The sequence below is a fragment of the Labrus mixtus genome, chromosome 7 (assembly GCF_963584025.1).
Source record: "Labrus mixtus chromosome 7, fLabMix1.1, whole genome shotgun sequence".
NCBI lineage: Eukaryota > Metazoa > Chordata > Actinopteri > Labriformes > Labridae > Labrus > Labrus mixtus.
The window spans coordinates 14,444,253-14,469,292 of record NC_083618.1 but is presented as its reverse complement, the minus strand read 5'-3'; the positions used below and the strand labels follow the sequence as shown (position 1 = coordinate 14,469,292).

The window sequence follows — 25,040 nt, the reverse complement described above, 5'->3', positions numbered from 1 at the left end:
ACACACAACAATAATAATAAGAGTTAGATAAACCTGAAATCCTTTTCATTTAGAACTTGTATTGAAAAACCAGAGAACAAAAGATTGAAATGTAAAAAACCTGCATCAGTTCAGTAACAGTATATCTGCTACCTCCCATCAGGCACACCAGCTTTGCAAACAATCTTTCTGTGAATAACAAGTTTTGTGTTTTCCTCAAAACATCTTATTGGGGGGGGGGGGGGGGGGGGGGGGGGCGCGTGCGTTTAGGGGCTTTATCTTCCGAACACGAACACAGCACATTGTAACAGAGTTTGTTTGTCTATGTTTAAAGCTGCAGACTACAGCAGGCTGTAACATAACTTAGGATAAGTTTCTGATTGATTGTATACGTAGCCATCAGTTGGATGTTTGCATGATAAATACAGACCTGGTGAGATGGAACCCCTTAAAATCTTTCAGGATTAAATCTGTACAGAAACTATCTTTCCTCAGATAACATGAACCCAATAAAATCACATGTTCTCAAGTTTAAAGTCCTTTTGTGAACAATAAAGGTCAAAAGGCAAAATAGTATTGAGATATAAAGAAACCTTTATTGTTTGAGAGAAGATGCACAACACAATCTCGACTGGTAAATGGACTTGAGCTTGTATAGTGCTTTTCCACATATGACTACTCAAAGTGCTTTTACACTGAATCACACCTACCCATTCACATCCTGATGGCAGAAGTTGCTAAATAATGTAACCATCAGAAGAAACTAATGACACATTGGACATGTGGATGCAGGACCTGGGGATCGAACCCCCTGACCTTCCGGTTAAGTGACGACTGACTCTACCAACTGAGCAACAGCCGCCCTGGAACCCTAAGGCATTACCAACAGATCACCAAAGAATAAACCCACTAATACAAAGTACCTAAATAACCTATCTGTGTTCCTTTAAAATGATGACTGTGTAACCTTAATAACAAATACTAGCGCAAATGAAAAACTGAGAATGAAGCAACTTCTAATTCAAAGATAAAGCTATAATAACTGCATTAATGAAGAATGAAATGATTTTGACGAGTTATGTCTGACACATACGGTACATCCTACTCGGCATTGTGTTAAAGAAACACATGTACTTTAATGCACAGTGAGGGGAGCAAGTAACAGAGTGGAAGAGGCAAAGTGACACTGACAGATAGTGAAACGAAGCCACGGAGAGCCCTGCAGCAGCATGGTAGCAGCATGTGATGTTGTCCAGGTAACAGAGCAGTGCAGGTGGTCCCGATCCCCTAGAGGCTGATTAAAGGTGGCAAATAATGTACAGCATCTCAGAGGAAGCTGCTCAGTCTGCAAAACCTTCATTAACTGTACATGCTGTAGCTATGTGATTTTCTTCCTGTCATTCAATCAAAGAGATCATTACCACAAACTGATCAATTCAATGAAGATCAAGATCAAGGTTGTCTTGATTATCCCTGTGAGGGGCAATTTGTTGTGCAGTCAGCAGTAAAATACATATATACAGCCAGCAATCAGCATACAACATAAGAATGGACAATAATTAAATACAATAGATTAAAAATTGACAACAAAAAAAAAACACAATTAGAAGAAGAAAACTATTTTAAAATGCTTGTTTGATGAATGGAGGTTGGATCAATTATTTCTGAGGAATTCCAGGAAGTTGTGATATCTAAACCCTGATTGGCTTTTGCAGCACAGCATCAAGATGATTTGTTGCTCAGATTGACATTGTTTGATCAGTTTAAAGAGATAAATAAAATGTCATCAGATACCACCAATGCCAGTTGGCACGCCATTACGGCAGATTGAGTTCTGCCTGTTTTTGCTCTTGGGTTTGTTTTTTCTGCTAAAGCCAACGCCTGCTGATGATACGTGTTTGGTCAATACTGGTTAGTCTACAAATGTACTTCAGAAGGGAACAAAAGCATTTCCTTAACTGCCTATAGGTCAACTCCAGCGGATAGTTCATTTTCTGTAGAATCTTTAAAGCGAAATGAGCTAGTAAGTGGTTAAAGGCTAGTTTTTCTTTTTGTTGTTTTATCGACTGAAACATAAGAAGAAGATGGTTATTGTGAGTATATGGTGAATATGTTTCTTTAATACCATTCAGTGTGTTCTGATATTATAATCTCTGCTTTTCAAGAGCTGTGATAATTGTGATTTTCAGTGAATGAAAAATATCCTCCTTAATAAATTTCACACAAATAATAGGCCTACTGTAAAAATACCCAGAGATGTGTTCATTTTGCAGTGTAAACTCACACTCCCACACCTGCAAAACCAGCATGCGTGACAAATATCACAGGAAATGTAAAAAGCCCTCTCTTGACCGCTATCAGATCAAGGAAAAAAAAACACATGTACCCAAATCTGTAATTTTACTGAGCAGAACCGAGTGCTGCAGAGTGGCTCATATGATCCAACGGGGGTCTAAATATAGGATGCTGCTGCTGCTGCATGATTTCTTCTGCTTGAGCAGGGATTCACCCAGCCTCAGCCCAGAATGAGAGGAGAGATGAAAGGAAAGAAACAGAGACGAAAGGAATGAAGGAGGAGAATTTAGGGCCATGTTTTAAAAAAATACTTTGGTTCTGCGTGTGATCCAGTGTGTGTGTGTGTGTGTGTGTGTGTGTGTGTGTGTGTGTGTGTGTGTGTGTGTGTGTGTGTGTGTTAGAGAGAGATGTAAGCTCAGTCACATGGCTGTGCATCCTTTCCCATCCATCACAGCATAGAGGAGGGCCAGCAGCTCTGTAATCTCTGTGGATCTGTCTATAAATTCTGGCTGCTTTACAATCTGTCCATCAGCTCATCATAGGCCCACTGGCTGCAGTGTTGTGACCTCAGCTTGGAGCAACTAAAAGAAGCAGACAGTCCACTAAAAGGATCAAGATTTGGCTACTTTGACCGCAAGTGTCATATCATCCTTACCAAATTTAAGATTGAGTCATCAATCGAGTCTGAGTACCTATTTAAACTTAACGGCTGCATTCAAGTTTACTTATAGTGAATTTCATTAAATACTAGTTTCCATGGGAATAAACAAATATTTGGCATCTCGTGCAAAGTGTGCAACCTAATATTAGGGCCTCTCAATCTCAAAGTCATGGGTTGGATTTCTATTTCAGCACATCCCTGATGGGGAGATGTTAGAGTCAGGGGCAGTACAGGGACTGCACCCCGAGCCATCCGTGCCTTTCCTCAAACAAAACCTCGAAAAAGCGAAAAGCGAACTGGCACCGCTCTAGCTGCCGGTCCCAATTTCCAAACTTGGCCTGCATCAGGACTTGATGGCGTCCCTCCTGTCCCCAACCCAAAGTCCTTAATGAGCTAATGCAACTATAAGTACAAATTGAATGACCTTCAAGTTCAATCAGTAAGTGTTATAATTTTAACTCTTTAATTTCTGATCTCCAACTAAATAATTATAGAGTTCATCTTTAATGACTTTTTTTCCCAATATGAGGGTTTCGTACATATGAACAGATGGTGACACCGTGTGGCTAATCAGCGGGATCACACCTGTCATATCATACACCACCTAAAGGCGGCAGTGTCTTAAAACAGACCAGTCTTTCCCGTCCGGCAGCTTCCTCGCCTTGACTTGACTCTTCTTCTTTTCTACCGGGAGTAAACCTCTTTCTCTTCCGGTTGTCGTCTGTTCGTGTGGCAGGTATACAGTTTTCCGACCCACTTTGACTTTTAAAATCTACATCAATCTTCGTGCGTTTTACATTTTCACACCAAAACGTCAGCGTATTTTGATAAAGCACTCCACTACGTATCCGTCCGCTTCAGTATGTTGCAGATGTGATGCTTATTAATGGTTGAAATAGGCACTTTAAAAAAATGCTAACGCTGAATGTAGCAAAGCAGCCTCCTCACAGCAGCCAAACGAGTCTCATTTACATTGTTTACATGTAATATTCTGGTCCCAATATGTACGTTTAAATTAATGTTTGACTGCTATTGTTTCGCTTTGAAGTTGTCTATTAATTTCACATCTGTTTACTTCTTAGTAAGTGGATGCAAACTGAAGTGATGCTCAACTATATGTTCCCATTTCTCTGTTCAGATTAACTAGTGTCGAAATGGCAAAGTCCAAGAACCACACCACCCACAACCAGTGTAAGTAAGCCTGTAGTTCTTGTTTACAAATGAATAAACAGACATTTTCTACGCCACATAGCAATGGCAGATGATGTTTAGCAATGTTATCTCCTTGTTTAAAAGTTACTTGCAAAGTGTGTTAGTGTAATTTGCTGATTGTGAAGTTGTTTGAGAAGTACGTGTATTGTGTTGTTAATTGTTCCTTCTTTGCACAGCCCGTAAAGCCCACAGGAATGGCATCCACAAGCCCAGATCTCAGCGCTACGAGTCTCTGAAGGGGGTAGGTATTGGTTGCAGTGTTGTGCTGTCAGATATTGATGTTTGCATGCTCACAGAAGACCAGATTAATCAGAAAAATCAGATTTGTAAGGCGTTAGATTAAACAAAACAAAGTTGAGTCTCCTCAAAGTGGGAGGTGCATGTTGCAGGTCAGCAATAAGATATTAAACTCATAAATAACCAAGTGAAGGAGCTAATAACGTAAATGCATTCACTGCAAGATTGATCAGTCTGGGAAGTTTACTTTTGTGAGGTGCATGTGTGAAAACAAATGTCGCCTTCTCTTTGCCAAGACTTTCTCCTGCCGGCCCCCAGAATAAAAATGGTGACGTCACTGTTAACAAATGTGTGAATCACAAACATTCACTGCAAGCAAGCGAGCAGGGTGATGACATTGTCCATGTTAAGCAGTGTTTCTGCTTCATACATTTTACTGCACATCCGACTGCATAATGGTGTTTTTTTTATACTGTTGTACATGTTATATGGTAGTGATATTATCCCAGAAACAGCCACTTTCATTAACATGAAACAGATGTGATTCCAGATTTTCTGTCCTGGAAGGTTAACCCTGCAGACCTAAAATGTTTGACACATATTGGCTATATTCACAAACCGTTAAGTATATACTGTTTCAGAATAAATTTTTTATCCATCCATGTGTAAGGGCGTTTTCAAACCTAACCTGTTTGGTTCAGTTAAAACAAATTTGAGTCAGTTTGCAAAGTGAGTGAGGTTTGTTTGCACTGGTGTGAAAGCTGTCACTCAAACCCTGATGCGGATCAGAACACTGTACTGAGACCGCTGTCTTGGCCAGTTTCGGGACTCTGGTGCATTTGGGTTATAGTTAGAACATGCACCGACTTCAATTCGATCGAACTGCAGGAAGCGTTGTGGTGGTTTTTTAATTAAACCAGCTATGGTAGCCAGTCACGCAGTGCATTATGGGTAGGTTTTAGGCTTAGCCTTTCACTACTATTACAACAGCAGCAGCAGCATGATACATCGTAGATAGACTAAGGAGGTGCCGTGGCTCATAGAGATTTGGTGGGATGACTAAGTAAGCCAACAATTTTCATGAATACATGAAAACTCCAAAATCTACTCGCTCTGATTAACGTGCACCTTTCCCTGAACTGTCTTGATAAACGCTTTCAGCGACTCCAGTACATCAACTTTTCTGAGATTTTTCCCATAAGAAATTCCAAGCAATGAAAGAGCATTTTCCTCGTGCATCACACATTTAGGTCTGTTTGTAAATGTCCCAGTGTTATCATAGACCAAACTTTTAGGTTATTATGAAACAGTGTAACAAATAGCTCCATGATTCAGACCAGAGAAAACAAGCTATGGGTGAGAAACTTAAGCCTTTGAGTAGCGTCTGGATGCTCTGCAGGTGATTAGAGCGGGAGACATTGGCTGTTATGCAAATATTGATGTTCAACATCAAATGTCATGAACCTTCTTATGCTTAAATTTTTATAATTTTGGTAGTTGAGGTTATTCTGCACATTACACTTTTCTCTAAGCCTGTTCACATTGGCCTCACCTGTTGACGCTGATTGGCCCTCACCAAACTCAAAGTAGTTTGAGTTATGCGAGCACACATTCGTTCAAATAGTGTGGGAAGCAATGGAGGGAGGAGGGAGAGCCCTTGTGTTTGCCCACTTTTGTGGATAAGGACAATATGATACATTACATCAAGCCTTGACTGAAGTATAATACAAGTTGTAAGACTGGCTGTGATGTGGTTTAAGGCAGACTGGTTTTAATGTGTAGCAAATCTCACTTTACTCAGGTAGCGTAGATGGAACAGTAAAGAGAACAAATTTGCTTCAGAGATAAATCTCTGGATGAAAACATGATAATCTAGGTAACTGCTTACTGTCAGTGATCCGCTGTGAATGTAACCACTCGCATCACATAAAGTAATTTGCAGGCCAGTGTGGTTTGTGTCGCTGATTTTCTTTATTTTTTTCCACTGAAATGCAACACTAGGATGAACTACTCTATCAAGTGATAGTGTGTGTCTTAGCTCATGTTTGATCTGCCTTATTGTGTTTGTAAGATTTCCAACCACTAAGCTTAATAAAAATAGATCTTGGTATTGTTTAATACATCCATGTATGTCCCCTCTGCTCAATTCCCTGTCTGCTCTCTCTCCTTCAGGTGGACCCTAAATTCCTGAGGAACATGCGCTTTGCCAAGAAGCACAACAAGAAGGGCATGAAGGCAGCGCAGAAGGCGGCAGCACCTCAGGCAGCAGCACCTTGAGTGAAATGATCTGTCCTCCGGTCACTTCCCTGTCTGCATATGTTCATGTTTCCACCATCACAATAAAGCTATGCTTTGTTAACAAACCAACATCTGATTGTTCATTTTTATTAAAACCTCTCTGCCTCTGTCTACTCTACTGTCTACTCCCCATTGCATAACATACGAAAATGCAGAAAGATCCTTAGGGCAAATAGGTTCAGAAGGTTCTCATTTAAAAAGGGATTAAGCAAGTTAGGGGTTAACTTTGGATATGTGTTGGTAAAACATTTCCCACCAAGCAGGTTAAGAACACCCATTTAGATGTACTCATTATATATGATATAAGAGAAATGCCAACAACTGACAGAAAAAGACATGATTGAATTCTGCTTTTTTAAAACCACTGTATTCTGATGAAGAGTGAATGTTATTATTAAAGTCCAAAGATGCAAGTTTATTATTTGCCTTTCACTTACTAATACATTCAGTTATCAGTAGAAGCCTGATCCAAACTACCAACCTTAATTGTGAAATTTGAGCTGAAGTGCTTGCTGGTCAAATAAGAAAATCATTAAGCTGATTCTGTGGCCTTTTTAGACTTAAGACTGCTGGACATGAAATTCATATGCCTACTTAATGCATATTTTGGGTCACATACTAGCTGTGTCTTGGAAGAAAGAGGTGATACCATGGAGAAAAGTGAGACATTTAAAAAGCCTGCATTAAAAGCTTGTAAGATATAAGCACCAAACGATATTTAAAAAAAAAAAAAAAAAAACTGGAAATGTACACTGTAAAATCGGGCAGAAAATGAGGACGTGCAAATTTACAGATTCAAATGTATTGAGTGACATAAAGAGCTTTCATTGCTGAAAATTGGGGATGGGCACGGGTGAAGTTGGGGGAAACTTTTGGAGTTGGCATTGAATCTTTGTAAGCTGTAACATTATAGAAAAACATCATACAAACATCATAACCCCCAAGCCTTGAAGCGAAACAAAACATGACCAGAACATAATGTTATAGAAATTTGTATTTAATCGATAAAGAATATATAGTAACTACGCAGTTTACTCACTAGTTAATATCTTATAGAAAATTATCATTGCTATCAATTATCTTCTTTGTCATCAGTTAAAAGAGTACTAATAATAGAGATGTATTTTTTTTATTTTTTTATTATCTCAAATCAATCAAAGTCTCTGACTAGACAATGAGAGATTAAAACCAGCGAAAGCCTCAATTACTCTTTCTAGATTTATGCAGCAAAACCTATTTTACTTGTTCTAAGATAATGTCTCTAGTATATGGTAGTGGAACAGTTTTTAAGCATTTTTGTTTCTTATACTTTTTCATTTTACTACTACACGCTACAGTCGCACTTTAAGAAGTCTGCGTAAAGTCGTCACTTCCGGTCACGCTGACTCCAGCTTGCATCATTTCTTGTCTCTTTTGGCTGCCGGGGCCAGACAACATGTGAGTGTATTCATTCAGATTTGTCACCCACGACGTGAAGGTTAATAAACGTTCACGCTTGATATTACAACTGCGTATGCATGTGAACATTCAAGCGCTGCTTTTAAGAAACTTTGCTGCCGGTTTGAGCATGAGTTAACTAGTTAAATGTAGCATTAACTGGCTAGCTTAGCCTGTCAGCTAACAACAAGGAGGCGTCATTCTTGTGGACTAACTGTTGTGAAAAGTATCTAATTGGACTCGTTTAAATAGCTTTAGTAATGTTTATGCGGTTGCTTGTCAACATGGAAACAAATACATTGCACATGATATAATTTTGTGCCTGAAGTAATAAAAGAACTGCATGTTCTGTTGAGCTGTGACAGGTTTTGACAGATGGATAACTTTTACTAACAAGACACAAAATTAACTGTGAAGGCAAGAAGACATACAAGAAGTTAATATTTAACTTTGACTGGCTTACTCATCAGATGTAGGTTTAATCGTAGCTTGGCCAAGCCTTTTTGTTTCAATGTGGATAAGTGAGTTTGTGCTATCAGTAAGATTTAGGTCTTTAATTAGTCTTTGTTGTTTGTCAATGGCCTTTAATGAATAGGTAAGCTCCTGATGTGGAAGGGAGATGTTCATTATTTGATCTTTTAGAGATACTGCACTTGAATTTGTTTCTGTGTAATCCTGCTCTACAAGTTTATTAAGTTGCATTTTGTCTTTTCTGTGTTGTGGCAGAAGTCATGGTGGAGCGGGTCCCTGAGTCCATCAACTTTCCCTCCGAGGAGGAGAAGATCTTACAGCTGTGGAAAGACAAGGATTGCTTCCAGGAATGCCTCAGACAGTCCAAGCACAGGCCCAAGTAAAACTGCTTCTGCTTTACAGTTATTATTAATCGTGGAGTTGTGCTTTAGAAGAGGAACCTTTGCTATAACAGATTTTATGTGCAGAGCCTGGGAGAAGAGACAAAATACAATGTTTAAGACTGAACTGTGACAGGAACATGCATCTTTCTAATGTTGTGAAATGTTAACCACTGACACTGAATTTCTGTTGTCTTATAAACCCATGAGGGTTGGGCACTTTGTGTGCATGACACGTAAATAACTACAATCAATCAATCAATCAAAAAAAAGATTTTCTATGCAAAATATGACCCTAATTTTGTTAAGAGTTTCACTCAAGACAGCTAAAATATTTGTTTAATTTGAATTGACATTTACTGCTTTAAGCAATTCTAAACTTTAAAAGATATATGTACGGTTTAATATGATGATCTTCAACAAACATGATTACATTTTCCTACTCTCTAAACTAGTCCTGTAAATATTATAGGTGATCAAAAATGTTAAAATATCAATCGAGAAAATGTAATCATATTTCATTTTGGGGGGAAAAATTGTTTTGATGTAGCAAATACTACTTGCCCGTCTTTGCACGGAGAGTAACAGCAACAATGCCTTGTTGTTGTATCTTGTGATATTGGCAGAGGTGAAGGATTGATTGTTCACTATAATTGTCACACCAGCTGTTGGACTGCCAAGTAAAGAAGCTGCATTTCCTGGCTAACCAGTTATTGTAAGGGTGCACTCACACAAGGCAATCTGTACCTCTGAAGTCCAGTTCCTTTAACTAGTGTGTGTCATGTTCTCTGTTATTCTCAGATGTGCAGACGCGGACTCGACCACGCGTCCCTATTATATTTTTTTTATTTTCGAGTCTGTCTTGTAAACAAGGCCTGCTTCATAAAAACATAAACATGCATGTGTTGCATTGTGATGTTATGTACAAGAGGTAACCATGCTCAGGCCAGTGGAGGAATGGGGTCATTGAATGTTAAGTCAGTCACTACAAACAATTTACATTTGGAGTTACAAGCTGATCTGTTAAGTTAATCAAGTAATTCAATCAAAATAACTGGAAAGAGCCTCAAAAGTAATATATAGCTTTAGGGGTGGTTTCTGCTGGTGTTGTTGTATTTTGCTGAAAACTACTGCATGTGTGCATTTATTTCATTTTTCAAAATGATGTAGTTTTTATTTTTCAGCCAACAAAGATTTTAATGTCAGGATGACATTTGCTGAATAAAACTGCATTAGCTAAGGAGAACTTTGGCCACAAGCAGATCTTGTTTACTAACAGTGGTTGAAAGAGGACATACAGAATATTTGTTTAGTTACACTTCCAGGACAAACTTCATTGTAAATACCAGCGTGTAACTGACAAGATCTCAGCATTATTGTGTGGATCAAACAGCTGTGACATCAGCATCATTCTTTGTATCTTTTCATGCTCTGTTTTCTTGTACAGAGCAGTAAAATGCTGCCTTTTCTGTATAATCAACCATATCTGCATTCAAATAACAGAGCAGTGTTAAGGTTGCAAGTGGAAAATACTTCCAGACCTCAAACACATGTTGCTTATTTTCCAACCAGGTACACCTTCTACGATGGCCCTCCTTTTGCCACAGGTCTACCCCACTATGGACACATCCTAGCCGGCACCATTAAAGACATTGTCACTCGTTTCGCACACCAGAGCGGCTTCCATGTGGACAGACGCTTTGGATGGGACTGTCACGGACTGCCTGTGGTAAAAATCTTTTTCATGGATATCACAAAACTGTACTTAAAGTTCTTCTGTATACTTACAGATGTATTGGTGGGTGTTTTATGTGCCTTGTGCTTTGTTTTGTAGGAGTATGAGATTGACAAGACTCTTGGGATCAAAGGGCCTGAGGATGTGGCAAAAATGGGGATTGCCGAGTACAACAAGCAGTGCAGGAACATCGTCATGAGATACTCCAATGAGTGGGAGGTGAGCATGCAGGATGTGTAGTATGATCATGTGAGAGTTCCTACAGTTACAAGACAAATGTCCAACGGTAGATTGACCTGAATCCTCTCAAAAATATATTAAGGCTCCACTACCTAGATATCTCACATGTGCACAATATCCTTTTTCATATACGAGTTTTATACCCCTCTGTCATTTTCCCCAGCCTTTGATAAAGACTGGCTTAAAAACAATCGTTAATAACAAGTTGATGGTATACAATTTTGTAGTTTTGATATGCTTAATGTATGTCTCTTTTGGATCCTAGAATTCAGTGAGGAGAATGGGAAGATGGATTGACTTCAGAAACGATTACAAGACTCTCTACCCCTGGTTTATGGAGACTGTTTGGTGCGAAAGTCAGATTTTCCTTCTTCCAAGTACAAGATTTGACTTACAGATGTGCAATTTTACATAACAGTAAATAACAATTAGGTTCCATTTAATACAGTTGAAGCACAAAATAATTTTCGTCAGCAATCTCTATTGATTCCACTGAGTCATTTCTTCAACTTTAACTTGATTATCATCCTCAGGGAGATTGTTGCAGTACACAGATGTCAATGAAAAACCACAATCTACTTAGAGTAGAACACTAAAAGCAATATATAATGAAAAATGTAATAGAAACCAGACTTACCCTGTCTGGAGTCCATTGTGCGCAGTCTGACTCTGCTTCCTTCTTTAAGGTTCCATGTGTCTTCTCTGCCTTTAGGTGGGTGTTCAGACAGCTGTATGACAAAGGTCTGGTATACCGAGGTGTCAAAGTCATGCCGTTCTCCACTGCCTGCAACACGCCGCTCTCCAACTTCGAGTCCCACCAGAACTACAAGGTTAGCTCGTGTCAAACACACAGCATGTTCTGTTTAGCTGTGAGTAAGAAACTGACTTAATCTTGGTTTAATATTTGTCTCTAGGATGTTCAAGACCCATCTGTGATCGTCAACTTCCCATTGGTTGAGAATGAAGACGTGGCTTTGATCGCCTGGACGACCACCCCCTGGACACTACCAAGCAACCTGGCCCTGTGTGTTAACCCCGAGTTCCTGTACGTCAAGGTCAAAGGTGAGAGACGAAGCTTGAAACAAGGCTACACCACAGACTAGATACCAACTGTATTACCTCTCTTTTGTGGTTTCCCTAGGTTTACAAACAGCATTCAAAGTTACTGTTTCTTTCCCTTTGAGAGAACAGCCCCTTCTGCAATCAATTTACTAGTATCTTAAGATGCTAGATGCACTACCCATCGTATTCTTCTACCTAGGGTCTACAAACAACTAAATGCTCTGCAGAAAGAGAGATACCTTTTCTGATTGTAGTCCAACATCTTCAGTTTCATTTTAGGCTTACTAATGTCTCTAGCCAGGGGCTAGCAGACCAACCAATAAAAAAATAACCAATAATAACATTTAAAAAAAGTAATAGACTCTAGTGTCCATCAACCTGACACTCATGGGTAATGTATGCTTATTGATTGTGTGTTGTCACTTGTCTAGTGTGAACATAGATGCATCCACATACTTGAAACCAACCAACATTTGGTGTGTGTTTTGGAATAAGGGTAAAGCCCAGTTTCTTGAAAATCTGGGTTTAGTCCCCAGCTGATAAAACAATCACCAATGTGCTGACAAGAATTGATTCCTCTCTGCAGAGCTTGTTGGTCTGAGATGTTTTGTATGAACAGAAGTTGTTCTTCAGTGTTTAGCTTACTTTCATCTTCATGTCAAGAAGACACCATTCTTTTTTGCTGTCCTTGTAGGGGTAAAGGGAAATATCTGCTCTGGCACCCTGTCCTCAAACATGTTTGCGTTGTGGATCACTTGAATAACTGGGTTGGTTGTTTTGTGGGACAGTGTTGTTAAAACACTGTAGCCTAGAGCCAAAGTTTCCTGTTGAAAATCTTGTTTCCCTTGTGGGTTTAATGTTGTGGTCCACAGTATCAGCTTATGGGTGTTTTTATTCCGAAAGAACAAACAAGAACAAATTAACCGAGGAGGAGGAGGACTGCTGCCTTTGCAATTTGCACCCAGAGGAAGGGATTTCTGTACCGTAATGTGTTGGTGCACTATCCAGCCTGTGGCTATGTGTTAGCTGATGAAATAAGAAGAGGGACTCACTGTGGCTGCAAGTTTTGGTTTTATCTACAACAAACCAGATACCTGATTTTAATGAGCAGTGAGTGGATGCTCAGGCATAACTGATGTTTGTGTATCATTATAAACATCGTCACCCTTAAGATTTAACACAGTACAAATAAGACATGCGTTCATCACTATTGATAATAACAAGGTTATAAATGCATGTTCCACCACATCATTTTGAAAGTGATGATGACATAAAAACTGCATGATCAATAAGAAATACATATAAAAGTGTGATGTTGGATCCAGATTGAACCTAAAACCTGCCATCTCTCTTAGATGCACAGTATGTAAAATTCGCCACCAGGGAACTCTCCATAAAACAATAACAAAAGATGATGTCGGGCTGGCTGGGAATCATGGGAGTGATTCTCTCTGCTAATACGATGGTGTATTAGAATACACCGGTGAAAAAAAATATGTAACAGGTTTGTTCAATTTTTAATGAATTTAGATATTTGAAGGTTAACATTGTCATACAATACGAAAACACTACAGTAAAGACATGGAGCTTCCTATAATTAAAATAATATTACAGCAGTGAATGTATTTGTATGTAGATTATATGTATAAAAACACAGTTATAGTCCAGTGTATTTGATTCACCTACTGCAGCTACAATTATTACAGTCTCATAAATTATTTCTGCAGTAACGCATGGTGTTAGCGATGTTCAATTCTTAAGAATAATATCAAATCCAAATTTGTCTGAATTCTGAATCTCTGTTGCAGAAGATTGTGCTTTTATTGCAATAGCTTCTGATATTTAGTACTGCAGAAGTGCCCTGAAATACTAATCTCACCATATTCTAATTTTTCTTGTTAGAATAAAACACTTTACACTCATTATCATATCTCTATTGTAATATCTGTCACAATAAGATTATATGCAAGTGATGCAGCCCTAAAACATTTAACTAAAACATTTAATGATATTGTCACTGTTGTATTTGAATGTCTTAATCAGCCATCCATTTACGCCAACATGCCTAACACCATCCCGAATCTTTTCCTGCTGTAACATGTCACAATGTCTTCCCTTGGAGAGAAAAAGAGGTCATCGTATTTTAAAACTATAGTTTAGTTCATGTGGGATATTCAGACCTGAGATATGTTCCTGAACATAAAATCAGGTCACTTTAAAAAGCGATGTCCTTGTTGTAATACATAAAAAAAGAAAACCCTCCAGAGAGGTGGCTAGTGTTTTTGTGTTACCTTCCTGCTGTAGGTTTTTGGTTTCCTGTGATGAGAGAACCTGGTGGGTTTTTAAAAGGGTGACCTAGATTCATAACACTCCGTCATAGCCTCTTTGATCCTGCAGGGGGCACTGTTGAAGCACAGTCTGCCATCCTGACTGCACTGCCTGTGCTGTGCTGCATGGGAGACCGCCTCAGAATACCAATGACTAGTTTTTTTTTTTGTTTTTTTTTCAATGTATCAGCTCACTCTCTCTTTTTATCTCCTGTCCTCTTTCGCTCCATTCTTTTTCCAACTCCGCTTCTCATTTTCATATCGTTCTCTTTACCTCCACATCCACCTGTTTTTTGTCCTTCCTTATTTTCCCTCTGTCTGTCTCTTTTTGTGTCGGTCTTCATTCCCTCGCTGCCTCTGTTTGAGTCGAAAGCTGTCAGCAGCAGCAGGTCTGAGCTGTGCAGTCATTTGTCACACCACTGAGGGGAAGACAGAAACATCTTTTATTGATGCACCCTCCTCCTCTCTCTCTCTCTCTCTCTCTCTCTCTTTTTGTGTCTCACTGTCACAGGCCATTTGGTTTTTGCCCTCCTCACAACTGTTGTCCCTGCTGCTCTCTTATCTTTCCTCTATTCCCCCTTCGGCCAGTTTTCTAGGAGGGCTCAGTTTCCCTAAAATGTCAGGCAGTTATCCTGCATGAGGTGGCAACTTTTCAATAAGCTCTGCTGCTGGTGAAATGGCTGTACCCACATGAAGAAATCTTTACCTGACCTTGACTTTATGGCTCAGTGTATTTATATGAAACAGGACTTGACATTGAGGTTAAGCAGACTTGCTTCAAGGCTATTAGAAGCCTGGATTTTCACCAGGCATGATGCGGTGCTGTTTATCATAAATGATATACAGTCAATAAACATAAATCACTCTGCAGGGGCTGGTTGAATTGTAGAAAAACTCATTTTACACCCTATTGATCAGTATCTTTATTCCCACTGTACTGTTGCTTTTGTATCTGGAACTGTAAAGAAAAGAAGAAGAGAAGAAATACAAACACTTCGATTTTTATGATTCCTTCTTGGGGCACCCTTTATTTGTCTGCAGGCCCTTGTGTCTAATGCATTTGGTCTTAAATGGGATGCCTTCTTGTTCAAATCAATACTCTACAAAACAAGATTGTATATAAGGAGCTTTAAGTTAATGATATGTCTACTTTTCTTCGATTAAAAAATGCCTTACAGCAGAGTGTTAAATTGTTACTAATGAAAGCATTTTTCTGTCCTCTGTTCATCTCTCAGATAATGCAACAGGTAAAACCTACATCATGATGGAGGCCAGGCTGGGAGCTCTGTTTAAGTCAGAGAGCGAGTACACACTCCTGGACAAGTAAGTACACAAGAGGCTACGATGTGTACGACTTGGATGATGCTACACATGTTAACAAAAACCTGTTGAAAGTTTTTATTTGTAAATTGTTCTTGGGAGGCTGTTTTTATCAGTTTGGAATGGATACATTCACATAACAGAGCCTAAATTCATGGTTCAGTCATTTGAGATTTCGGTCGATTATTTAACCCTGTTTCTCATAAGAATCTACACTTGATGTTAAGCTTATACAAAGGTAGCAGAAAAGTATGATTTGAGTATGAAGTGTTTTTTGGGGGGTTTAGATTTCAGAAGGAAAAATGTAGTTTTGGGCTTAATGTATTCATTAAACACCCTTCCCATCCCTCCGCCTGATCGGAAATATCAAGATAATGAGAATAACTGAGATTTTTTTGGTAAACTGAGATCTCATGTTCTTTTAAATGTATAATATGTAGAATTGTATTAGAATGTTTACATTAAAATATCTAACAAAAATTTAAAAAGCAGAGAGATTCCGCTGCCAGCCTCAACATTTTCGTTATTGTTTTGATTGAGAGCCCCCTGGTGGTGGAATCGACACACTGTGCGTTTTAAAACACCCTTCAAATCATCTTTAGTCCGCTCAATGACATTGTTGACAAATGCTGCTTTTTGTAGTCCATATCATAGCGTTGTTATTGATCTTAGTTATGGATTAGAGGCTTCATTTATAACCTTTTAAACTGGCATTAAAGGAAGGTGTGTTGGAAAATGTTTGAACTGATAGAAGCCCTAATTGAATTGAATTGAATTGAATTGAATTTGAATCTTGACTGACTCAGCTGCCATCACAAACTTAAACTTTAAGAAGTGAGATCTTGAAGTTGTAAAGAGTAAAGCCTGCATTTATAAGTATGCATATCTGATTTGTTAAGTTTCTAAAAGAAAGAAAGTAAGTAAAAAAAAATCATCTTCCCCTTCCCTTGGCTCCTTGCTAATTTTATGTTAACTGTTCAAATGATTATTGACTCTCTCTGTGTTCAGGGATGATGTAAAGTGCTTTCCCTGAGTGTTTCCTAAATAAATATACAAGATCAACACAGTAACCATTCCTATGGTTTAGCAGGAATATAAAAATATTGTGAGTCAATGCAGAACCTATTTCAAGGTGACAAAAAAGTAGTTTATAAAATAAAATCCTACTGCGACCCCTCGGGGACTCGTAGAAATTGGAAAGTAGGTGGGGGGAAGGAAATAGGATTTTAAAAGTGACCTATACAATTCCAGAAAGAAATGACTCCCCTGAAGCATCATTTTATACCGCCTCTTCAGTCAGTTTCCTGTTTTGAGAATGAAAAGAATTTAAACACGTTTGTTTTCAGACATCGTGGAAGGTAAATGGTAGATATTGAATCGAGGGCTTTGTGTTGTGTTTTTAGATTTCCTGGTAAAACGCTGAAAGGGAAGAAATACAAGCCTCTGTTCCAGTACTTCTCCAAGGTTAGTAATATGTGTGTTCTTGTCCTCTCCGTTTCACAGTTGTATCTATTGTTTACATCAATATGAAGACAGACCCATGTCTCACTTTAATTACCTGTCCGACTACGAATTGGCGTCTTCGCTTACGGTCACTAAATCTGTCTCTTAATCTCTCTCTCGTACTGTCTGTGGCTCTGTTTCTACCGCTTCTTCTCCCCCCCCCGACCTCACCCCCTTCATCTAATCCTGCTGTAGTGTGGGGAGGAAGGAGCGTTCCAGGTGGTGACAGATAACTACGTCAAGGAGGAGGAGGGTACAGGAGTGGTCCATCAGGCACCTTACTTTGGAGCTGTAAGTGTTGTCTTTTAGTCTTTTTGTTGTTTTTTTTAAATTATTATTGCTGAATGAGTGTTGTAACCAGTCTGACCTTGTAAAACAGTCTGGAGCTTACACCTTACAACCATTATCAATCTAGTAGTATTTTTTTAAACACGAATGTAAATGATGCCAATTACATTTCTCAACATGACCTGAAGGGTCTCGATTATTAACAATGAGGAAAACAATAACCATCAAATCCCTAACATCGCCAAAACATAGAAAAGCTTTCATTTTAAGGAAAGGTGTGTTTCTTTTAAAGCACATTTACAACACAGAAGTATTCAACGTGCTGTGCATATGGCTTAAAAAAGCATTAACCCTCAAAACAACTAAAAACACCAGAATAAGAGAGTTCATAAAAAAATATGAGATAGGAAAAAAAAAGCCTTGATAATGTACTATGATATTAGAAGTGGGGCCTTAGCACCTAACAACAAGTGTCTTAAAAGAAAGGGTTAAATTAATAGAAGTAATGACAAATACTGATGACAGTAAATCATAATCTCGGGCATTAGACTGGTAATCAAGACTCTCAACCCTAAAGACATGACAAAACAGAGTGCACGTTATACATCAAGCATTTCCTTAATTAACTTTTGCACAGGTTTGAGTGTTCTGTGGTGGCTGAGAACATGGAAGAAGGAAGACAGTTGTTTGTCTTGATCTATAAGCAGCCCATACTGTTGATCCGGCTCCCTTCTGTCACTTTGCCCCGCCAGCCTCTGCTGAGCTCACTACGCCCACCCTCCTCTTTTTTTTTTTTTTAATTAAAACATTCTTTACTTCTTTGGGTGGTTTGAAGTAAGAGGCGTTGAGAAATGTACTTTTGAGAAGTCACTCTTGGTAAGGTTGATTGTGAAGTCCTGTAGACGCTCGTATGCCTCGGAGTGAAACAGGTCGCTTTCACTGAGTGGACCTCGATTCTATAATAAAACAAGTGCAGTGAGAACTGTTCGGTTTGGCAACTATAGAGAAGCTTTGCCTTTTCTGATGCAACTCAATTCAGTTGTGTTTTTTTCAGAAAAACATGATGAAAAAACAGAGGTGTTTTTTTTTTTATGATCAAAGAAGTGAATTTATTGTTCAACACTTGCTAATGTTTTGTTGTGTTTAGTGCCTGTAGCCCTACGTGTACAGTGTGGCTTCTTTGTACTACAGTTAACACATGCAAACATGTTTTATTTGTCTCTTTCCAAATAGATATAATGCTGAATTTGATTGTAAACCAGAGTTCTTGACTAGAAATGACAGCAGTAGGATTTATTTATATCATGAATCATTTTCATAGTTCAAAACTCGAGCTGAGGGCCAACGCATTACCAACATTGTTTAGGACTCACTTTGGGGACAGTACCTTCTATCATATTTCTTTGGGATTATGTTTTGAATAAATGTTGAATACTTCCAACATTTGGAATCCTTTCAACCTTTCATGGGTTTTTTTTGTCTGATCAATACTTATAGAAGATCATTTATGAAGTATCTGTATATTTAGCTGCAGTATCAATATACATACATACAGTTACAAGGCCAGTGTGGCTGTGCTATCAGAGGTATTGGGTCATTGCTAATAGGTTGGATGCCCTTGTCAAGGGCAGATGAATACCCCTGTGACTGGCTGTAGCCAGCTGTGGATACACTCTGTCTTCTTATTTTTCTCCTCACCTCTAAGTCCCAACAGGGCCCTTAAGTAAACCTTCCTCATCAATATCTCACCTACATTTCAACACTGTTATGTAGTGATCACAATCACGTCAATCAGTTGGTGAACAATCTGAAACACAAACACATTTGCTCAGAAGATTTACAGTGAGAAGAAATGTGTCGCAGACCCACATTTTTCAAATTTTATGTTGTTATGACAAGATGTGAAATGACCCTGTGAGTCATCCATCTTGGATCGTGACAGGGTGTTTGAATACAAAATACATTTACAGCTGGACAGCAACTCAGATCTTTCATGCATGGCTGCCACATACCAGCAGGGCTTGTTTCAACACTGTTTAAAGTATTCAGCACAACAAGGATTTTAATATGGAGTCATAGCATATCTTTAAACTGGTGACAGTGGCTGCTGAAATGGGTTAGATAATGAATCATTTTATATACATTGTCCTCAGTGTAAAGATTAATGTGTTCCTGTGTCAAGGTAGAATCAAAAGAAGGTTACTTAGTTAGTGAGAAAAATACATCACTCTGGAGTAATAGGCTGACATGCATGGCTTTTAATTATGAGATCTGATACCAACAATTATCAGTCTTGATTAGTCAATTTTTTGATTAATCCATTAATTATCAAAAGGTCCCACACCCAGCCCAGTCAATGCAGGTTTTTTAAATTTGCAGTGAGTTGCTATATGGTACAATACTAATTTTATATTAGTAATCCTTTCACCCAGTTAACCCTTTAAACTGTTTGTTATTCTCTCTGTAGGATGATTACAGGGTGTGCACTGAATTCAAGATCATCCAGAGGGACCAGGCTCCTATCTGCCCCGTGGACGCCTCGGGCTGCTTCACTTCAGAGGTCACTGACTTTGCGGGACAGTATGTCAAAGTGAGTGACACATCAGACATTTACATGTAGATTAGGTAAGCACACATTTCAGGCTTTCTAGCCCTGGTTAAAGCAACTGTCATCATGATACATGGGCTATGTTCCTCAGCGTTATTCGTAATGTGGTTTCAGCTTTTGATTTAATTTCCTCCATTCTTGGCACCAACTCTACCATCACTCCTCTATTTCCTCACTTTCTTTCTGTAAAGATTTGTTTTCCTCATTCTTTCAGAGCATTTTTGCTTAAATGTTACATTTCCTCAACATCATTTTTATTAATACTCTTTTTTTTTTTAGTTATGCTATTGGTAACATAAATGAGAATATGAAATATTTAAAATAAATGTATTGGAAATGCCTAAAGATGCAGCCTAGAACACAGGAATAAGTAAAGTCAAGTACGCCAGTAATGCTACACTATCCACTGATCTGAGAGCACATCAGGAGGAGTCTCTGACCAAGCGACAGCTAACGATTGCTAAGTTTCTTACTATGCACTCTGCTTGCTTTTGGTTTCAGATTCCTCTATTCTTTAATCTTCACAAGGTTTTAAATGTGCGCCCTCCTCTTGTAGTGTACAGACACAAGAGCGATAGGTGGGAAAAATCTGCCCTCCATACTTAATGATTGTTTCCTGGATTTTGTAACGATCTTTTCAGTTTTGAATGACATTTAAGCTTTTTGAAAATTCGATGGCATTAATTCAGTAAACCTGAATGACACAGTATGGCTGTCAGGTACAGACCCTGTATTGATATATGATGTGATTGCTGTTATTGTTTTTGGCACTCGTTGCTATTGGATCGATCTGTAAATGGGCCGCCTTTCAAATTCAGTTATAGAAATCGTAGCAGGAAATACGAACATCTCTAATTTGAAATGAACTTATATGGATAACTTAATTGATGATAAGGAGTTAAGGGAATCAGCGCCATAACATTTTCACAAAGTTGTGCAGCCAGAACACACAGTCAATGTTTATCAGTGCACTGGGTGCCCTTTTCCTCCCTGTCACACCAAACTTCATTATCATCTTCAGTGGGTAGTGAGTGAAAAATAACAGTCATACTTGATCTGATCACTATTTCACATCCTGGCGCAAAAGCCAGGGAGTGGACTTGACCCGCCTGATCAGTAACAGTACAGCGTTAGCTAATAAAGAGCATGCAGCACCAGTTCACCGAAGGCCTGTCATAATCCTCTTTTGAAATATGTTAAAACCAGGCGTGAATTTCAAGGCTGTCTGAGACATTCTTTATTGTCGCATAAAAACTCAGATGTGATCTGAGGGTGCGACAATCGCTACTCGAGCTCCTACAAGACAAGTCAAACGGCTGCAACAGCTGCTTCTTTGTAAAGGAAAAGACCAACCCAGAGTTTTAAGCAATATGAGAGCATCATCTTACACCCAGAAGAGCCTGCAGGTTAGTGGCTCAAACAGCAGGGTGAGGGTCCAGAGCCCGTCTCCTTCCCGTTGCCGTGGATCATCATATGACAGCCGTGGCCGCTCTGGTTTTAAAGGCACTGCCGTCGAGTTGGGAACAGAGATCCACCAGCAACATGCCAATGAGAAAGAGGAAATGCAGGAGCTCAATGTCAAGTTCGCTGGATACATCGAGAAGGTGCAGGCACTGGAGCAGAGAAATGCTGCCCTTCAAGCTGAGCTGAGTGCACTGCAGGGCCGCTACAAGGGAGGCCCCACAGGCATCGGAGAGGAATACGAGCTCAGGTTCAAAGAGGTGCGGGAGCTGATTGAGTCGCTGACTAATGAGAAAGGAGCAGCTGATATTGAGCGGGGCTACATCGAAGAAGAGGTCGAAGTGTGGAGACTAAAGCTGGAGGAAGAGCTGGCTCTCAAAGAAGAGGCAGAGATGATCCTGAGGGAGTTTCGCCAGGATGTCGACAACGCTACACTGCAGAAGGCTGAGCTGGAGAAGCGCATAGAGCAACTGGTGGCCGAAATAGAGTTCCTCAAGAAGCTGCACGATGAAGAGGTGGCTGACATCATGAAGCAGATCGAGGACTCAAAGATTACTGCAGAGCTGGATGGCGATCGGCCCGACCTGGCTGCTTACTTGCGCAACATGCGTGCAGAGATCGAGGCTGTTGCTGCCCGCAACGTCCAGGAAGCAGAGAAGTGGTACAAGAGCAAGTTTGACACCCTCAAAGAGCACGCCGGCAAACACGAGGAGCATATGAAGACCATGAAAGACGAGATCTCGACCTTCCACAACCAAGTGACGGACCTGCAGAACCAGATCGACGGGCTGAGGGCTCGTAACGCTGCTCTGGAGCAGCAGCTGGAGGACATGGAGATGTCCCACATGGATAAGGTGGAGACATTCGAGCGTGTCATCGCTCAGTTGGAGGCCCAGCTCTGCGAAACCAAGCTGGAGATGACCAAGTATCTACAAGACTACCAGGAACTGCTGCACATTAAGCTCAAGCTGGATGCAGAGATCGCCACCTACAGGAAGCTGCTGGAAGGGGAGGAGGTGAGGCTGGGAATCGCCAAAGATGCCTGATTGCTGGATGAGGAGTCAACAAGGTCAACGGAGAAGACGAGCAGAGCATCAGGGAGAGGAGTGATCAGCTAATTCTACTTAAGAAGACTCAAAATTCTTCCCCATCTTTCTAATTCTTTCCCTAATTGACCCTCTTTCCTCTAACGGCTGCGTATTGTTTGAAATGTTTTGATTAAGTACCTGATTTTACACATACATTACAGCACAGAGATAAGAACACAAACAAGTCTTTAGAGTATTTGACCAAAGTACTCTTCGACAAACATTTGTTGCCACCTTTTATGTACTTCACAGTCTTGGATACTTGGTGCTATAGACATATTTTTTCTGGTACTGAAAAAGTATCGAGGTTTGATGCCCAGCCCTACTACCCTGTTACTTACCTCACCTAACCCCATTACCCTTATGTCTTTGCTGTCAATGCTTGATGCTTCCCAATTGTTCTTAGTTCAAATTTTACATCATTTCAAGATGACCTTCTTGCTGCTTCCTTCCTTTCCTAGCCAGCTGCACCCTGTCACTGTCATTCATCTTCAGTACACTTCCTATCGGATTTTATCACAGCCCTCGGGTCTCCTCTGTAATTCACCTCCCCTTTCACGCCGGGCCAAACCAAGCCCTCTGCGACTGCTTCTTACGATGACTTTCAAATCTCAATTCCTTTTACTAAACACACGTTTGTCCTTTAAACAACACAAATAAACGCAGATAAATATCAGTATTGCGACTGGTCTACTGTTCCACTTGATTATTACAAATGTTTAGAAGAAAGATGACTATTACACTAATGTTGACCGACTGTAACTTAATAAAGATTGAAGTGAGTGCATCCAAAATAATGCATTGATTGTTTTTCTTTCACATGGGACTTTCCTGTTTTCCTCATTTTCTCTCTCAGCTCCCTGTTCATCTCTTTACCTTCCTATGAACTCATTTTAACTTACACAATCTGCTGAAAAGCATTTCTTTCTGAGTTTGGTCCAGGAAATTACAATTATTTGACTACTTTACATGTTGCTTTATCCTGAGAAGAAATCCTAAATGTGCTGCTAAGGGGTAGAATGAATGATTGAATGAAACCTTTATTGCCCCTAGGGGAATTTGCCTTACACTGAGAGCGTAAAAGCCCAATACAAACAAATACAGGACAGCACATATAAACAAAACCATAAAAAAAACATCCAGCCTTGTGTCTGTTTTCCATAACCCCATGCTGGATAATTGTGATCCTCTGTAACAAAGATATTCCAAAACGAGTCACAAATATGTGTTAGTAATGTACAAACATGTCAAGTTAACCTTGTTTTTACTTGATTGGCCAGGTGGTAAAATGGGTTTACTCTCCACATCACAGGTGTTCTTTTCATATTTTTAATGAGCCCGGGTCAGTGCATAACAACATTGACTGGGAGCTGAGAACGATTAAAACCCCTCTCTCTACAAAGGGATCACGACCAACAGTGTGCCACTTTGCACCTTACTGAAAATTCACATTTATTAGCGTCATTTGAATTTCACCTCAGAGTAAGGTTTAGAGTGAGATGAAATAATGTGATGAGACGCAAGGCTGACAGTGAGCTGAATATTCAAACAGACTATTTCTCCATAATGACATTTATCATCACTGTGAGAGCTGTTCGTGACCTTGGCTGTGGATTGGTTTTTGTTTTTCTGAAAAGAAGGCATAAAGTGACAATGCGTTCAATGATCCAGAGTTTCCCTACTAGATAGAAAAAGCACATAAGTATTATTAAAAATAAAAAAATACCTACTTATAAAGGGCTTTTGTTTAGGGCCGATACCAATATCGATATTAAGGAGAGAAAAAATGCGGTACTGATATATTGGCCGATAGCTTTCTTAAATCTATTTGGATCTTTAGAGATAAATATAGATATACACATTTATTGTATTAATCCCTCAAATGCATTAATCTAACACTTGTAGAATATATATAATTCAGAAAAGATGGGTACTCAACTGGAGAGTAACTGTGCATGTACGTGCTTCATGGCCCGGCACTCTGAAGAGTGATAATGCTTTTTGTAATCCATTCAGCACACTCTGCTGGTGACAGAGAACTGCTAAGTCTATAATAATAATAATACACTTTCTGACTGGTGAATAAATGTAGAAATATCGGCGCATATCTGCGATAAAGTAGCCGATACCGATAGCTACTTAATATGCTAATATCGGCCTATATTATCAGCTGGCCGATTAATCGGTCGGTCTCTACTATTGTTTTTTTTTTCCTGCGGTAGCCATCGCTGAATAAACAGTCAACAAAGCATATTTCGATTAACCATGTAGAAGTTTTAATTTAACATATAAAAACATTTAATGCAAAAACTAAATATAAATGTAGACAATAAGCTGATGTCATAAATATCCATACATACAAAATACATACAATAGTTTTAAAAACATATCAATAAGAAGAACTGTGGTTGTGCTTTGAATATCTTGTTAGAGTTGAA

At 39.3% G+C, this 25,040-nt stretch overlaps 3 protein-coding genes across 3 annotated transcripts in view; all 3 read left to right on the top strand.

The window, feature by feature from the left end:
• The first annotated feature begins 3,567 nt into the window (after positions 1-3,567).
• Positions 3,568-6,751, top strand: rpl29 (ribosomal protein L29). Its single transcript, XM_061043186.1, has 4 exons — positions 3,568-3,671; positions 4,074-4,126; positions 4,324-4,388; positions 6,557-6,751. The coding sequence occupies exons 2-4, from the start codon at positions 4,090-4,092 to the stop codon at positions 6,659-6,661; spliced, it is 207 nt and encodes a 68-aa protein (XP_060899169.1). The 5' UTR covers positions 3,568-3,671; positions 4,074-4,089; the 3' UTR covers positions 6,662-6,751.
• A 1,284-nt stretch (positions 6,752-8,035) lies between these two features.
• The window catches only part of iars1 (isoleucyl-tRNA synthetase 1), a 53,908-nt gene continuing 36,903 nt past the window's right edge, over positions 8,036-25,040 (top strand). Inside the window, exons 1-11 of the mRNA XM_061043183.1 lie at positions 8,036-8,119; positions 8,846-8,969; positions 10,543-10,699; positions 10,805-10,924; positions 11,211-11,293; positions 11,658-11,775; positions 11,860-12,007; positions 15,570-15,657; positions 17,058-17,118; positions 17,353-17,448; positions 19,913-20,035. Coding sequence (XP_060899166.1) covers positions 8,851-8,969; positions 10,543-10,699; positions 10,805-10,924; positions 11,211-11,293; positions 11,658-11,775; positions 11,860-12,007; positions 15,570-15,657; positions 17,058-17,118; positions 17,353-17,448; positions 19,913-20,035 — 1,113 coding nt within the window. The 5' untranslated portion in view covers positions 8,036-8,119; positions 8,846-8,850. The remainder of the gene's footprint in view (positions 8,120-8,845; positions 8,970-10,542; positions 10,700-10,804; positions 10,925-11,210; positions 11,294-11,657; positions 11,776-11,859; positions 12,008-15,569; positions 15,658-17,057; positions 17,119-17,352; positions 17,449-19,912; positions 20,036-25,040) is intronic.
• LOC132978124 (vimentin-like) lies at positions 21,316-23,399 on the top strand. Its single transcript, XM_061043184.1, has one exon. The coding sequence runs from the start codon at positions 21,424-21,426 to the stop codon at positions 22,558-22,560; it is 1,137 nt and encodes a 378-aa protein (XP_060899167.1). The 5' UTR covers positions 21,316-21,423; the 3' UTR covers positions 22,561-23,399.